Genomic DNA, 17,287 nt, shown 5'->3' on the forward strand with positions numbered 1-17,287 from the left:
TCTATTTGGGGAGCTACCCAATATTCGTCCATAGGCTTCCCCTCTCTCCCCTACCCTGTTTGTTTGTTTGTTTGTTTGTTTGTTTGTTTGTTTGTTTAAATTAACCAGAATCAGTTTCCATTGCTTACAATCCAAACTCCTAACACACATGACAAGCGTATATTCAATCCAATATGCCTTAAAATAAAAAATTTAACAGAAAGTCCCCCATCCCTTTTTTCTCTCTCATCTTTCTCTCTCAGTCTGTTCTCCACACACACTTTCCAATTACATAGCATCCTTTAGTTACTCAAACCCCACCTCTCTGGAGACATCTCCCAGATATGCCCTTTCCAATGATTTTAGTGTTTCAAATCATTTATCCTTCCTCTGATCTAGCATTGTTTACTCAAAACTGCTGAATTAAAGTAGAAGTTATGTAATCAATATGATTAAGCCAAATCTTGCCAAGTTATCAATAATCAATAGCTTCTTAATCTTGCCATGCATATTTGCATTTCTTTAAAAGGAGGTTACTCAAAATTTATTTGGTTGTTCAAATTTCAGGTAGAATGACAAAGTGAAGAATTTTAGAAAGCATAAGGTAGCTACTCTTAAAAATGTATTCAATGATATCACTAAAGCAGCCCATTGATCTGCTCATGGTTCAATTACAGATAAAGAAAGACATGACAACTTATCCATCAATAAACAGATTTTAGTTGAACTACTTTTGTGACTACATAAAGCATATAGCCCCACTGCAAATGTTGACTGAGTCACAGAGACTTATGATGTTACTAAATATGGCTAACATATCCTAAGCACCCCCTCTATCCCTGATACCTGAGTTTTGGGGACAAAACCAATGATTCATTTCTAACCAATATAATATGACAAAGGTAATAGGAGATCCAGGTCACTGATTAGATTATACAAAACTTCATCTTAGCACAATAGGAGAAAGAGAGACTCTCCTTTGCTGGCTTTGAATATTTAAACTTCCATGCTGTGGGAAGGCCTGAGAGAGGGTGATCCAGCAAAGATGTGTGGACCTGTAAGAGCTGAAATGGGCCCTCAACTGAGAGTCAAGAGGAAAGTAGAGACCTCAGCCCTACAACCACAAGGAATTGAATTCTTCCAACAACACCCATAAGCTTGGAAGAAGATCTCATGCTCCAGAAAGGAGTGTAGCCCTACAAACATTTTGATTGAAGCCTTGTGAGACATGAGCAGAGGACCCAGCTAAGCCTTGCCCAGAAAGATAATAAATGGATGTTGTTTTAAGTCACTACATTTATGCTAATTTGTTACACAGTAATGGAAAATGAATACACTAGTGTACCAATGAAACAAGAAGAAAAAAGCATGTCTGTAGAAGAACAAATATAGATTGTGGATTTAACACATGCAATGCTGTTTTATTACTAGCTGATCATGTCCACTTCAAAGGTTGATATGAGGAAGAATCAGAATTTTATGTATAGAAATTAAGGCTTTGTGTGAATATTAAACATAAAAGTGAGTTCCCTTCTCATTCACTCTGCCATTATGTCTCAGTGAGTAACACAGCCCCACCCATGGACAGCAGTCAAGACCTGCTACCTTCATTCTGAAGAGTCATACTTGGCCAATTCCGAGCCACTGAAAGTGGGAGCTTGATGTATTTCAGGATCTCCTCTACCTACCCATCCATTCTCTCACATGTGAGCGAGGGGGTAGATTCTGGAAATTGCCACCATCCCAACATCTATTGTCCAGGGTATTTGGAGATTGGTTGTTAAATGGACTCCATGAAGGACCACATAAGAATTCAGCAGTAGATCCTTTGTCTATTCTACTTTGTGTTTGGATATCCTTCTACCGTAGTACCTTCTTTAGTCTATTGCTAAGGTGGTACAGGGTTTTTATCCATTTGTAGTTTCCATCCTGACTTCAACCTAGATTTACCTTAGTATTTCAACACTTTGCCAGGGAACCATAGCTGCTCAGGCTCCTCTTGCAGCTTATAAGAACTTTGTTTTCTTGAAAGTGCTACCTTGTTATTTTCAGAAAGACAGAGATTACATCATTGAAAATCCTCCAGCCCAGTACAATTTGAAATCATAGGTGAGTGACTCACAGGCTTCTAGACACTTAAAAAACTTTAATCCAATACAATTTTTGCCAGCATTATGGTTTAATGGAATTAAAGTGGCTATAACTCCAGTAACTTTGAGTGCTTTAGTGATTTTCTACCAAAGCATATTTTTAACATATTCACTGAACACATTCTCATTAAATTTTCTATTTTTACAGCTTACCAGTTTAATTATACCCATGTATGGCAGGTGGTTATGATTTCCTTCTCCACAATTCCCTCACACTACTTTCTTATAAAGAGACTAGTAATTGCTGTGTTTATTTCATTGTTGATGCTGTAAGTAAAAGCATCAGAAATTTGACTATTCTCAAATTTCCTGGAAACTCTGACCGACTATATTTTCTCAAATTTGCAATGACAATTTTCAAGGAAAGTGCTTATAGCATTGAATTCTTAGTGTATTCCTACAAATATAAATGCCAGATTTTTATTTTCTCATTCTATGCTACTGTTTTGTTTCTTTCAGGCACAATTCTAGTCTTGACACTTTCCTGTTCATTTTGTTTGTGTTGTCAATCAGTATTCCATTATCACATTTTCCCATGGTCTCATTTCAACTTTAATTTCATTCACAAATCCAATACCATATCTGGTAACCAGCCTCCACCCAGATTTAATCCCTCCTCTCTCCTTCTCCCTCTCCTTCAGGCACTTGTGCCCCAATCATGGTGCAAAGTGTTCCAAGAAGTTAAAAAGAATATGAGATAAGTTTATATAATGGCTGTGCAATGGGGAAGACAGTTTAAATTCTGTGAAGAGCTGACAAAACATAAACTGATGAAATCTTAAACATAATTTTTATTTAATACAATCAGTAAATAATACCTATTTTGCTTGCAGCTTAAAATTAAAATGATGTGCCACAACTGGATATATTACCAATATATTCATGATATGCCATGAAGACTGAATTGATGAAGACTGCATTCATCTAGAAACAGTCTTCAGCATTTCTACCTCTCCTGAATCAACCATTAGTGGTAGATTGCAACTGAAACACACTTAGCTGCAAACAACTAACTTAGAAAAAAAAAAGTGGACCTATTCAAAAGTATTATTCAATAAGAAGTACTAAAAATACTTACAATTTCTTTAAAATATCCAGGAATTCCACTAACTTCTCTTCAAATTTTTTTGGTTCATATAAAGTAGGGCCACCACGTGCTTTTTTAACATGGATAGCTATATTGTGAGAATCATCAGGTTGTTGGGGTTGAAGTTCTTCTGTGCCTTCAGTAGGTTCTCTGAACAAAGGAACACAACAGATTATGGTGTTGCATATTGTATAAAAATGACTGACATGTGGCAACTGCGTAGCTCAGTCAGTTAAGGGTCCAACTCTTGATTTCAGTTCAGGTCATGATTTCACAGTTTGTGAGTTCAAGCCCTGCACTGGGCTCCATGATAACAGTATAGAGCCTACTTGGGATTCTCTTTCTGCCCCTCCCCACACTTTCTCTCTCTCCTGCACACGCTCTTTCTCTCTCAATAAATAAATAAACTTAAAAAAAAACAGACAGAAGCTATGACATCCCTTCCTCTAAAAAAAAGAGTACCATGAACTTTTACTTTACTGTTAAGAGCAAAATTGCATTGTTGTGAGATAATATGGCATTTTAATAATGTATGCCTTTTCATTGCCTTAGTTCTGTTTTTTTGCCCAGTCATCAGTAGTGCTGTTACATATGTCCACTTAAAAGTGGACAGACATAAAATACTTTCCACATTCAGAGCCTGATTATACGTATTATAACTGTATTAAGTGATTGAACCATCTTTTGTAATTAGATGTACATAACTTAGTAAATATTTGAAGTCAATGGTCAATATCCTTCTCTTTAGAGCCATTCACTTGTTTTTTGGTGTTTTCTTCACACCAATGATAAAATTGCTTTTTTAAAAACTTTTGTTTCCAACTGGTAAATTGTGATAATCTGAAAGCAGCCATTTTTCTTTATTCTTGTGCTACAGTATGTTATACACCCAAGTTCCCAGGAGATGTATGGCTGAATAACCATTCCCCATTCATTTTTCTAGTTCCACACATTTCTATTTAGAAGTCACTAAAAACCTAAGAGCAAAAACTAATGAATGCTAATGAATGCTATTATCCTTAAGAAAAAAAAATGTGGAGATGATAAAAGCCCAAATGACCTGTAATTATATACATGAGAATATTAAAATCATACTTAAATATAAGATAAACATTATGTGGGATAATAATAATAATAATAGTAAATAATCACATTAACATCTAACATACATTTGAGTTTTTGTGCTGGTTGTTATGCTAAACATTATATGCACATATCTCATTAACATTAACCATGTGAAATAAACAATATTATCCCCCATTGATAAGATAAGGAAATTTCAGATTAAAGAGTTTATATAATTTGTCTTACCACTCATAGCTGCTTGTTAAAGCTTAGTAGTAAAGCTTACTTGATGTATACACAAAGAAGATAGTCTAGCATAAGTTACAAATATAAAATTAAAAGCCAAATCCATTTCCCTTTCTATCATTTTCACAGAACCTCAAACATTCCTTCCAGACCTAGAACACCACTTCAAACTCTATCCCTACTTACTCCTATAAAACGTAAGCACAGTAAAACTCAGCAATGATGAGAATTCAGGTATAAAGCAATTTGCTTTTCTCCACCCAGCCTATATACTAAAATGCAAATGAAATGAAGTTCTTATATTCTAAAAAGGAGAGGTCTGTGGACTGGAGGGAAAAGTGAAGGTAGATATAGCAGCTTTGTGGCAGGAATATGCAAAGTGAGTCCCCATGGACCTAGTATTCTTCTGGCCCAAGTTCATCATATTTGCCCAAGGTGGGCAACTCCTGAATTTTCTACTTCATGTTGTAAATCTCAAACTAGCCAAAGGATTCAAAATAGTCCCCAATGACATTTAAGCCTCTTGAAATTAACCAGGAGATACTAAACCACCAAAAGCAATAGAAACAAATAGGTGGTCAGACACATTAAATGATTAGTTGATTAAATTGTGCCTTATACTCTTCAGGAAATGGTAGAAAATTATCCTCATCATTACATAGTAAAATTAGCAATAATGCAATATATTAAATATATATATAATATACAAATATATAATAGTATGGATAATCTCATGCCAACAAATTTGAAACCTTAGATGAGATAAATCACTGTAAAAGTACAAATTACCATACTGATAACATAAAGAAAGAAACTTTGAATTGTTCTAAATATTTTAAAGAATATAACTAAGAAGTAAGATTCCTTCCACAAAGAAACTCCTGGCCAAAATGGCCTTAATGATGAATTCTAACAAACTCCTAATAGATAAATAAACCCAAATACTTACAGAAAATACAAAAGACGGCTATACTTTCCAGCTAGTATTATGAAGCCAACCTAGCCTTAATATCAACTTCTGGCAAGGATATTACAAGAAAATTACTAGCCAGTATCACTGAATATAGATGCAAAAATCCTAAGCAAAATATTAATAAACTGAATTCAGTAATAATTTTTTAGATATAAAGCATAGCCTAGTTAAGACTATGCCAGGAATACTATTTCATGAATGTTGTTCAACATATTAATGGAATAAAATAAATAATGATTATCTAAACATTTCATGTGATAAAACATTCATGTGTAATATAAACTCCTACAAAACTAGAAATAGAAATATTTTTTTCTTTTCTTTAGAGAAAGAGAGAGAGCACACAAGTAGGGGAGAGGAGCAGAGGGAGAGAGAGAAGACTCTTAAGCAGGCTCCACATTCAGCATGTAACCCAACACAGGGCTTGATCCCACAACTCTGGGTTCAGGACCTGAGCCAAAATCAAGAGCCAAAATCAAGAGTCAGATGCTCACACTGAGCCACCCAGGTGCCTTGAAGTGAACTTTCTTAATATGACAAAAGACAAACATCAATTGTATTTCTTATTCCTTACTTTTTTTTTTCTTAACGCCATTTACTCAATTTTATTGCAATATACCTAAAATATAGCAAGGAACACGTGATGCCATCAGCCATCAGTAAGCATGGCTTCAAAAGTTTCCCCCATTTCCTCATGAGACACACTTGGGTTATAAAGATGGTTACCCACCTGCTTAGGATGAGGCCTATCATGCCATGTAAGGCCCTAACATGACCAGGACTTCACCCATGCAACTTCCAATGCAACCATATAACACTGGCCATCACTGGATAGGGTGAGCCAGTTATCTTCTGGGCAATAAGGTCTCACGACAGTCTGCTTAGCCAATATGTTCCTTACTATCTAATGGGGGAAGGCACTAATAGGTTAATTAGTCCCTAAATGTGTTATTGAAAGTTGTTAAAAGTGATATGAAGAATTTATACATGTTATGAATAACAAGTATAGGATACTTATAAGAGTGTAAAAATAGGTGACATATTTTGCTTACCAGGAAAAGACAATGTCTCAGAGAGAGATTTAAACTGCCACACAAGATAAAAAAAGTTAAAAAAAAAAAAAAAGAATATTCCAGGAAGAAAGTACAAGAAATTTTCTTGCAGAAAAAATTTCTAAAGATGCCAAATTCTGCTCAAAAATATTTTGACCTTGGGGCAAAGAGTGTATCAGTTGGTTGTGTCTGACTCTTGAATTCGGCTCAGGTAATGATCTCAGGGTTTCTTGAGTTCGAGCCCCACATTGGGCTCTGTGCTGCCAGCAGGGAGCCTGCTTCGGATTTTCTCTCTCTCCCTCTCTCTCTGCCCCTCCCCCACTTGCACTATCTCTGTCTCTCTCAAAATAAATAAATAAACTTAAAAAAAAATATTTTGACCCTGTCAAATAGACATAGCCACTGTACAACAGATTAATATTCTCTGTTAATCTTTTCATACTTCTTTGATATCACTACATCTAATTATTTCTGAATTAATTTTTACTCAAAGCAGATGATAGGGATACATGAAATTATCCACAGAATTGATGGTTACCATAACTAGCAAGTAATTAGGCAATTCTAGTTATTTCTCTGCTATTGACTTTTTAAGGTTTTTGGCATTGTTCCTATTGATTATTAAATTAAAAAATACATAATATATTGTAAGTTTAAAAGTAACAGTAAAATGAATGTTAATGTACCTACCCAGATCTTTAAGGTACCCATGGCACTGTACAATTACTCTTCCATGGACAGATACATAGCACTCACTCCAGAGATAACCACTACACTGAAGTTTGTTCCTATTATTCCCTTGGTTTTCATTATACAGATTAATGAAAAATATATGCATCCCTTTAAAAACCTAATTTTCATTTTGCATATTTAGTTTTGCACTTGATAGAAATGAAGTGATTCTTATGAATTCCATAACTTGTTTTTTAGTTGTTGTTCATTGTGTTTATGAGATTTAATGACTATAGTTCATTCATTTTACTGCTGTATAAGATTTCATTATATTTATATACCACAAAGGGGATTTTCTTAAGTCTGTGGGCAATTGAGATTTTTGTTTCCAGGTTTGTTTTGTTTTTTATCTGTTTGTTTGCTATATACAAACTTGGCTACTATGACTATCTTGTACATCCAGAACTTCTCCAAGAATTAAAATTAGTATATGCACAACATTATATTAATAATGCCACATTGTTTTCTAAACTGGCTATAACAATAGCCAAGGCATAAGTTTCAGTTGCTCTACATTCTTACTGCTACCATATCATTAAATTTTTGACTTTGTGAAATTAATTGAAAAGTATTGATCACTTTTCATGTATTTATGGAGTTATACTGACTATAGGAAATCACTAAGTTAGTTAATTCCTCAGCAAACTACAAAGAGAAAAAAAATTAAAAAATCACAATACCAGTAAGATATTATTTGCGTCTTTCTTGCTGTGTTGAAATCTAATCATGAAAATAATGATGGGTAAAACTACTTGCAACCAAGAATGATTCAAAATAATGGGACGAAACTATACCAGCAGTCACTGAATTCTTCACTGCCACATACTTATAATTTTTAAAAAGCCAAAAAAAAATTAATTTTATTCTCAACCCTCTGACCCTGAGTACATTGCTTTGTGATATTCTGTGTGACAAAAGGAAAAGTATAGATAAAGCATTTTTGTAGCATCTCAAAGAGATTTTTATCTCAAGTAAAAGTGAATTATTATCTGAGTTGTAAGCACAACTATTCACTTATTTCACTGTACTCCATATTAACTTGAAAGAATAGCCAAAAGACAAACTACAATAAATGACTTGGATATTTGGATATAACTTGGATGTTTGGGATCTATTTTCTCAAAAATCAGTGAAGTGCAGTTGTCACTTCAAATAAACAGTGTCTGCTGCTTATAATAAAAGTTAAGCTTTCAAGTAAAAAATTGATTTTTGTAAAACCTGTATCCACTTCTGTAAACTTGAGAGCTTCCTAACATGTAAGGCTTTTCTGATGATCAGTGATGATATAAAAATTGTGATCTTGGGGCACTTGGGTGGCTCAGTCAGTTGAGCATCTTATTGATTTTGGCTCAGGTCATGATCCTAGGGTCACAGGACTGAGCCCTGTGCCGGGCTCCACACTGAGTATGGAGCCTGCTTGGGATACTCTCTCTCTCTGTCTGTCTCTCTCCATCTCTCTCTCTCTCCCTCTGCCCGTCTCCCCCAGCTTGTACTTTCTCTCTCTCTCTCTCTAAGGTAAAAAAAAATTATAAATTAAAAAAACTGTGATCTTTATACATTACATAAGAAAACATGTTAACATTTGCAAGATCTATATAACCTAGTGAACCATTTTCCAAAGGACCAATGTATATTACACAATCATGCATTAGTAAAAGAATTATTCATAGTGTAAAATAATAGTTTTTATTGATGTCATTGTTTTTAAATTGGCCATATTAAAGATTTTTTTAAAAAGCCCCAGTAAATTCAGGTAATAGGGATTAGCACCACTAACAAGCAAAATAAAATAAAATTTAGTGCACATTATCTCATTCAATCCTCCAACATGACTATAGAGTATGTATCACTGTCTCAATTATAGATAAAGAAACTAAGATTCAAAATTTTAGATAATCTTAAAGTAATACAATTACCAAATTGCAGAACTGAAATTCAAACCCAGGTCTGACTAGTCCAGAGGCCACCACAACACATTGTCATCTATGTATTCTTGTATTCTAGCTCTCACAAACTTTTTAAAATTAGTCCCCCAAATCTTTCTGTATCCCCCTCCCCCACTTTTTTGTAAATCCATATAAATTTTACTAGGTAGTGGTTAGAGTCAGAGTAATATATATATAATATACGTATCCTATATATATATATATACACATATATAATATATATGTATATATATATAATACATAAAATATATATAGGAACTTTCTTAAGATGTTTGCTATAGGTCTCTTCAATCATTTTTTTTTAGACTCTGAAGTCAGCCTGACTCATAAAAATACAAATAAATACAACCACTTTAAGTTTATTTACTGCATTAACTCCATTTGTTAAGCTTAGCTTACTTATCACTGGTGCCAAACCAGGAAAAACCAGGAAATAATTATGGGTGAATTCCAGCCCCAGGATGTACATTAGTAAGTTGCAAGCTTTGTCTTATATTGAGCAAGAGTGCTGACTTTGTCCCACACATTGCCAACATATCCAAAGTTAAAATTGAGGATTCAAAGGCAAATTCTTTTATATACTCTTGACAGCAAATAATGGAATCCTGTCATCTCTTATTATATAAGAAGAATATTTTAAGGTTAGAGAGGTAAGCAATATTTCCCTGGTTTCTATTAGATAAATGTCTATGCCAAACACAGAGTCTCCTCTTTTCATTCCCAAAAAGCAATAGAAAATCCACAGTTAAACGTGAACAGTTGATTGGACTTAACCTGTATTCTATGCTATAAAGCAGCAATACATTTTCCATTAATATATGACAAGCTATATGAAAATGCAAGAAAGTAAAATTATTTCAAAAGGATTATTTACCTACAGAATATTAACTGATATTAAAGATGCCCAAATTTAAAAAGTTGGGATATCTAAAGACAACCTTGACTATAACAATATATTAACATATATTTATAAAATATATGCTATAAAATAACATATATTTACTGATCCTTAATTTTCCTCAGCATTCTTTTCTTTTTAAAAAATTTTTTCAATGTTTACTTATTTTTGAGAGACAGAGCATGAGCAGGGGAAGGGGCAGAAAGAGAGGGAGACCCAGAATCCGAAGCAGTCTCCAGGCTCTGAGCAGTCAGCACAGAGCCCAACGTGGGGCTCAAACCCACGAACTGTGAGATCATGACCTGAACTAAAGTCGGATGCTTAACCGACTGAGCCATCCAGGTGTCCCCTCAGCATTCTTAAATTAGCTTTGTTTAGCTCTTACACACTCATCTTAATGGCTGTTATCTAGTTTCTTTTCCATCCCCATTTTCATATTCTATAGGCAACCTTGCTTTAGTACCAAAGCTCTCTACCTGACCTTTGTATTGGAATTGATGATTACTGACTATTGAGAAACAATAATAAAACATCATTTAGCTATATTGTCACTCAAGCTGGACTTAATTTATTAAAGAAAATAATTAAATTCAGAGAAAACGTAGCTTGTAAATTTTAAGACTTTCTCTTCCTGATTTCATAGTTATGTCCTTGAAGAGATCTTAGCCTCATTGGGTAATTTAAGTAATGAATGAAGCATCTCGTTTTGGAGAATGGAAGGGCCAATTTGGAGACAGGGAAGCAAATTTCTTGCCACCAATAGTACACAATATGGAAGAAGCTCCAAACTTTCAACTACAGGCTTTTAAACCTAGAACTGATTCCCTTTGAATCAAAGACGACTTTTTCCCCTTACAGAAATGGAATCTATAAGAAAATGCAGCAGCATTAATAATTCTCCTCCAGCTGAACTCATAATTGCACCATGTTCACTACCTATCTCTTAACTGATGGTATTACATTTTTCCATTATCAGGGTAGGGTGTTGGTCAGGAATTCCATGCAATTAAAATTATGCCCACTGGGATCTACTGGCCTCTTAAAATCTAGATAAGGTTCCACACAAATCCATGGAAGTACAAACCTCTCCTTAAGATTTCAACATTTACCCAGATGACATTCTGATGTTACCTCTGCCACTGTGTTTCTTCCTTAAATACTCTACTCCATGTCTTGTTTATCCAGAAATAAAACCAACTTTGCCTATATTTCCTCAACCAAACTAAACTAAACTAAACCAAATATTTAGAGCATTTGTAAGTGCAATAGAGTTCATCAGATACTGGGGTTATCCTAAAGAGATGCTGTATCACATATAGCCCAACATACTTGAAATACATTAATAAGAGTTTTCTTTTCTTAAATGTCCTCAACCCCATGCCTAGGACAAATGGTTTCTCCTCACTCAGTGCACATTTCTCCAATTATTTCCTGGCTCCTCCTGCTTCTTGTCTGCCTCTTGTTTTCTCTGCCTTTCCTCACCCCTGGATAGCTCCACAACTCCAAGTTAGAATAGTTCTACTCAAGTCAGAACAGTTCAACACTTATTCCTGGACAATTTCAACCAAAACCATAGGAAAAAAGTGTGACAAAAGGGCCTTCCTTTTAGAATAGTCTACCATTCCTCAGTGGTAGTTGTAAACATGGAATGACATTTTTTTTCCAACTCAAGACTTGAAACTTTCTTATAACAGTTCACTCTAACACAGGGAAATCCTATGCACTTAGGCAATTTCTACAAATTGCCACCATTTTGCTACAGTAATGCCCCAGGCCATCCAGGGTTTCATTTTTATGTCATAGCAAATGATTTAATTTGGGCCACAAAAGACATCAGACCATGGCTGAGGCAACTAGTTAGATTTCTATAAATTTCCCTTCCCTTTCCTTCCAAAAATTCTCTCAAAGGTCCAAATATTGCTTTTATAAACTAGCATGACAGTCCTGCACTTTGTCCTTGCCTTTCTCCCTTGTTCCTTTTTTCCTTTTCCTTTCTTCCTCTCTTCCTCCCTTCCTTCTTTCCTTTTTTTCTTTTCTTTCTGTCCTTTTCTTTCTTTTCCTTTTGTTCCTTCCTTCCTTCCTTCTGCCTTTCTTTCTTTCTCTCCTCTTTCTTTTCTTTTCTTTCTTTCTTTCTCTCCTCTTTATTTTCTTCTTTCTTTCTTTCTCTCCTCTTTATTTTCTTTCTTCTTTCTCTTTCTTTCTTTCCTTTCTTTATTTCTCTCTTTCTTTCCCTCTTTTTCTTTCTTCTTCTCCTGCACTGCAAGCCATCACCACTCCCATGTTGACATATATGGAAGAAATTATCTAAATATTTTGAAAAAATTTTTTCCTAAAACTTTCTAGTGGCAACTACTAAACTGGGCAATTACTATATCAGCCAAAATAGCCTTACCTGCACTTGGATAATAATGGTGAAGACCATCACATGAATTTGGGGGGTTTTTTTGGTTTTATTTTGTTTTGTTTTGTTTTTGTCTCAAGGACTCTTTTCCTTCTTCTCCTAGCTAACTCTTACTTATCCTTGAACTTCAACATCCCTTCCTCAGGGATTCTTGCCTTGATCTTCTAGTACATCGTCTGCCATTAACACAAGCAGTCTCAATGCAAACTGCCCACCCCCGCACTTTGTCACCGCTGACACTTATTACACTTTATTTATTACCTCTTAGTGCCTGTCAGTGCCATACCTTCTGAATATGAGACCCTGCGAGACTTGCACTTAACACGGTCAATACTCAGTACGTATTATTTAAATGAATAAACAAATGATAAAGCATTATTATAAGGTTTCTTCCTAGATGATGTAAATTTTTGCATTTATTTTTAGGGAAAAATAGTAAAACAGAATTATTACGGTTCTGACTTAAAAAAAAACACACACAAGGAGCATCTCATTCAATAGACCTCAGAACTTCAGACAAAATAAGGGTTTTATAATCACAAAAAGGATAGTTTCCTTTGTTCTAACGTTAAATACATAGTTTTCAAATACCCTGTGGTTAATTACCCTGAGGCCAGATTCAAGCTAGCATGAAATAAGCACTACTTAGCTGTAGCTATAGCACATGGGTAATTTTCACAATGCTAGAGAATGAAATTGAGTCCAAATCTCGAAAGAACACAAGCTAAGAAAGTAGTTTTGCAGAGATTTTTTTAAAGTCAGTCTATCAGAATCCATTTGCTCTAGGTTTTTAGTTGCTTCATCTCCAAATATTCATCTTTATTTTCCAGCATTTTCTGCACTTACACTTTTAGAGAGAATTTGTAATCCATCAAGGTACAATGTGTACTATACCAAATAATTATTTTAAAATGTGTTTCGGAAAAAAATATATATATTACAGAGAAGTTCCACATCATTTTAACCCAGATCAAAGGTACATGTTACTGCTTTTAGATGTAGAAGTAAAATTTTGAGCTTCAATTCAAGCAGCTGAAATGTCCTAGTCTCTTTAGAATCTGAAGTCCAAACTGAAGCATCAAATCTTTGCACAAAACATGCTTTGACAGCTTTTGGAGAAATAGGTAATTTGGCCAACTGAGCATACTGACTTCTGGAGCCATGAGAAATATCCCAGAAGACCCTTCCAGTCAGGATGCCTTTAGCACATTGAAGGATACTCTTAGTGAGACCCCAGGGCTGGTGGACAGGAAGCACAGTACAGTACATTGCCAACATCCTTTTACTCTTACCAGGTTTATTCAGTTTTAAGTTATATAACACAAGCTAAGTTAAGATGGTTTTGCTAAACATTACCATTACCTGGTTATAAACCTGTTATAATCTGTTATAAGTTATAAACCTAGAAACTCCTTCTAAACAGAGCAAGTTACTCCCTTCTCTTCGCCCTTTTTTGATCCTATGCCTAATTAGAATTAAATCTTTTAGGATAATAGATACTTATTGGACTTCATTAAAATGTCCTGAGTAAAAATATATCAAGAGAGTCTAAAACGCCACACCCTGCATATTAAGTGCAACATGTGATTGATTGCTGCTAAATTTAATGACACAAGTATCTTATAGCCAAAGCCCATACACAACTTTGCAGTTTAACAATAAGCCCACAGACAAATGAATAAATGGTTAAAAATACGGAGTAAAATGTCCCAATAGAAAAGCTGCAGTTTAGTCATTTTTATTCATTCTCTAAAAGAAAAAAAAATCAAATTGTCTCTAGACTTACTATCCAAAAAAGTAAGTCAAATGATTTATAAAAGTCAAATAAGAATACAAGCTTCCTTATAATACTTGAGTTCCTACTCTCCCCCCAAAAAGTTGCTTATTTAATAAATATATCTTCAACATAGATTTCCACAATTCTGTGGAATACTTTTCTCAATTACTATCATTTCCTTAAACCTTCTTTTCCTCCAGAAATGGACTGATATAAAGGCGTACTGATTAAAAGTCTGTCTTCTCCAAGAAATAACTGTTAAGGAGGATGTAGAGAAAAAAGAACCTTCATGCACTGTTGATGGGGACATAAATTGGTACAGCTGCTGTGAAAAACAGTATGGAGTTTCCTTGAAAAACTGAAAATAGAAATACCATACAATTCAGTAATTCCACTACTGGGTATTTATCCAAAGAAACAAAAACATTAATTCAAAAGATATATGCACCCCTAAGTTTATTGCGGCATTATTTATAACAACCAAGATACAGAAGCAACCCAAAGTGTCCATCTATCGAATGCATAAAGAAGATGTGGTATATATACAATGGAATGAATATTAGCCATAAAAAAAGAATGAGATCTTGCCATTTTCAACAACATGAACCACCCCAGAAGGTATTTTGTCAAGTGAAATAAATCAGACATAGAAAGACAAATATCATATGATTTCATTTATATATGGAATGTAAACAACAAAACAAATGAATAAACAAGCAAAAGAGACCCATAAACACAGAGAGCAAACTGGTGACTTCCAGAGGGGATGTGGGTGGGAGGTGGGCAAAATGGGTGAAGGAGAATGGGACATACAGTCTTCCAGTTATGGAATGAATAAGGGATGGGGATGAAAGGTATAGCATAGGGAATGTGGTCAATGGTACTGTAATAGCATTGTATGATGACAGATGGTAGCTACACTTGTGGTGAGCATAGTAAAATGTACAGTTACTGAATATGTTGTACATCTAAAACTATTGTAACATTGTGCATCAACTATACTTCAATTAAAAAATAATTTAAGTCTGTCATTTCTTGTTTAAAAGGGTGAATATTAAATTTGTTTAAGCGAAGATACAGCAATTTGTTACTGTTACTATTATATGTATTAATTTGTTATTGTTGCTGTTGCTGGTTAACCTATTTGAAAAGCGGCAGAATTTCTTGACAGATGTTATACATCTATACAAAACATCCTCACTGCTTATATCTATAGTCCATGATAATAATAAAAGCTAGTACAATTTAAAAGTTCTTTCCACGCATAACTCTGAAATGAGCTATTAATGTGGGATATTAATATTATCTTCTTTACCGAGGTAAAAACAGAGCAATGTTCAGAGGCTATTCCCAAGTCATGCTGTTACACTTGGACAAAACAGAAACTCAGATCCAAGTTGTGTGAGTCAAAATTCAGTGCTTTTTTAAAAGAAATATTGCAGATTTGATATCTAATACCTGTCAATATGTCAAAAAAATTACCTTCTCTCTAGTTGATTCATAAATAAAATAAATTTAGACAACTGTCATAGTTCTGAGTCATCTTTGATCTATGTTCCAGCCAGGTCTTCCATTTATTTTCATTTATGGGGCACTGCTCCAAGTGGAGTTAATGGTTATATGAAGCATTTCTTCACTCTCCTTGCACTTCGATATTTAGCAAATGCCCTGACATAAGGCATTCTCACCAGATGTCCCAAACAAGGCTCATGTCATTCTTCAAAGCCTTGCTGTTGTATCTGTCACATGACATTTACATTAAGTGAATGACGGAGTGTTGAATATGGCAATGATAATGGGTAAATGTTATTCATGAATAATTTTAATAGTGTTGGTATTTATTGTTTGCAAAGATTCATGTTTTCTCATCAATTATTTTCTGCCAAAAGCTTCTCTGAATTACCTGAGCTCTAGTCCCACCATCCAAGCCTATGTGGATTCATCACATTACCAAGGGCCAGTGTAAGCTAAACTTAGAGATTCATAATTTAATATATTGCATGAATGTAATTTTAATTCCATTTAAGGTATTTTTATTGCTACTTTAGAGGAGTTTCTTTCTGGCCTAAAATATAAATGTTTTGTAGTTTTTAATAGTCACATACTGCACAAATTACAAGTAAAAGCATGATTTTAATTTTACTATGAGACATATTGAATTACATCAAATACCTTTTCAACATTTCTTCTTGAACTACTAGTAGTATAAAATTGTAATAATAGATTTTCTAATGATGAACTTTCTTTAAGTTCATGAGATGAAACCAATATAACCATGATGTACATATCTAATACGCTATTGCATTATTTCACTTCCTAATATTTCATTATGTATATTTCCCTACATAATAATAATTAAAATTAGTATTTCTTATTTATGTTACTTTTGTTAAAATTTTTTAGATGTTTATTTTTTTTTTGAGAGAGAGAAAGTGCATGCATGTGAGCTGGGGAGGGGCAGAGACAGAGAGGGAGAGAGAGAATTCCAAGCAGGCACTGTCTGCATTGTCAGGGGAGAGAACTTCTGCACTGTCAGCACAGAGCCCCATGTGGGGCTCTATTCCATGAACTGCGAGATCATGACCTGAGCCTAAGTCAAGTTTGGCATGCTCAACCAACCAAACCACACAGGGGCTTTTATTCTTGCTAAATTTTGATATCAGAGTTATGGATACAAGGCAAAATCACAAACTACTCTTTATTTTTTACACTATGGAAAAACTAAATTGCACAGAAATTTTAGCTTTTCTTGGACATTTGAAAGGAACTTCTAGTGATATCACTTGGGCTATGGGTTTTTAATTTTTGCTTTTGTTCTTTTTTGCTCCAAATTATACTTTTGAAGAGTACTTTTTACAATTTCTATTTATACCATATTATATTTTTAATTTCTATCTCCTTGAATAAATTTAGTAGCGCTTTTTTTAGAAATTAATCAATAACATCTAGATTATCAAATTAGTCTCAAGTTATATAACTCT

At 34.2% G+C, this 17,287-nt stretch overlaps 1 protein-coding gene across 7 annotated transcripts in view; it reads right to left on the reverse strand.

The window, feature by feature from the left end:
- CNBD1 (cyclic nucleotide binding domain containing 1) overlaps positions 1 to 17,287 on the reverse strand; it is a 481,111-nt gene that overhangs the window by 390,563 nt on the left and 73,261 nt on the right. For all 7 annotated transcript variants that reach the window (XR_008292521.1, XM_053208140.1, XM_053208138.1 and 4 more), the window contains one exon: positions 3,208 to 3,366. Coding sequence is in view for 6 of the 7 variants with exons in the window: in XM_053208140.1 (XP_053064115.1) it covers positions 3,208 to 3,366 (159 nt within the window). In the remaining variant the exon portion in view is untranslated. The remainder of the gene's footprint in view (positions 1 to 3,207; positions 3,367 to 17,287) is intronic.

The sequence above is a fragment of the Acinonyx jubatus genome, chromosome F2, assembly GCF_027475565.1.
Source record: "Acinonyx jubatus isolate Ajub_Pintada_27869175 chromosome F2, VMU_Ajub_asm_v1.0, whole genome shotgun sequence".
Classification (NCBI taxonomy): domain Eukaryota; kingdom Metazoa; phylum Chordata; class Mammalia; order Carnivora; family Felidae; genus Acinonyx; species Acinonyx jubatus.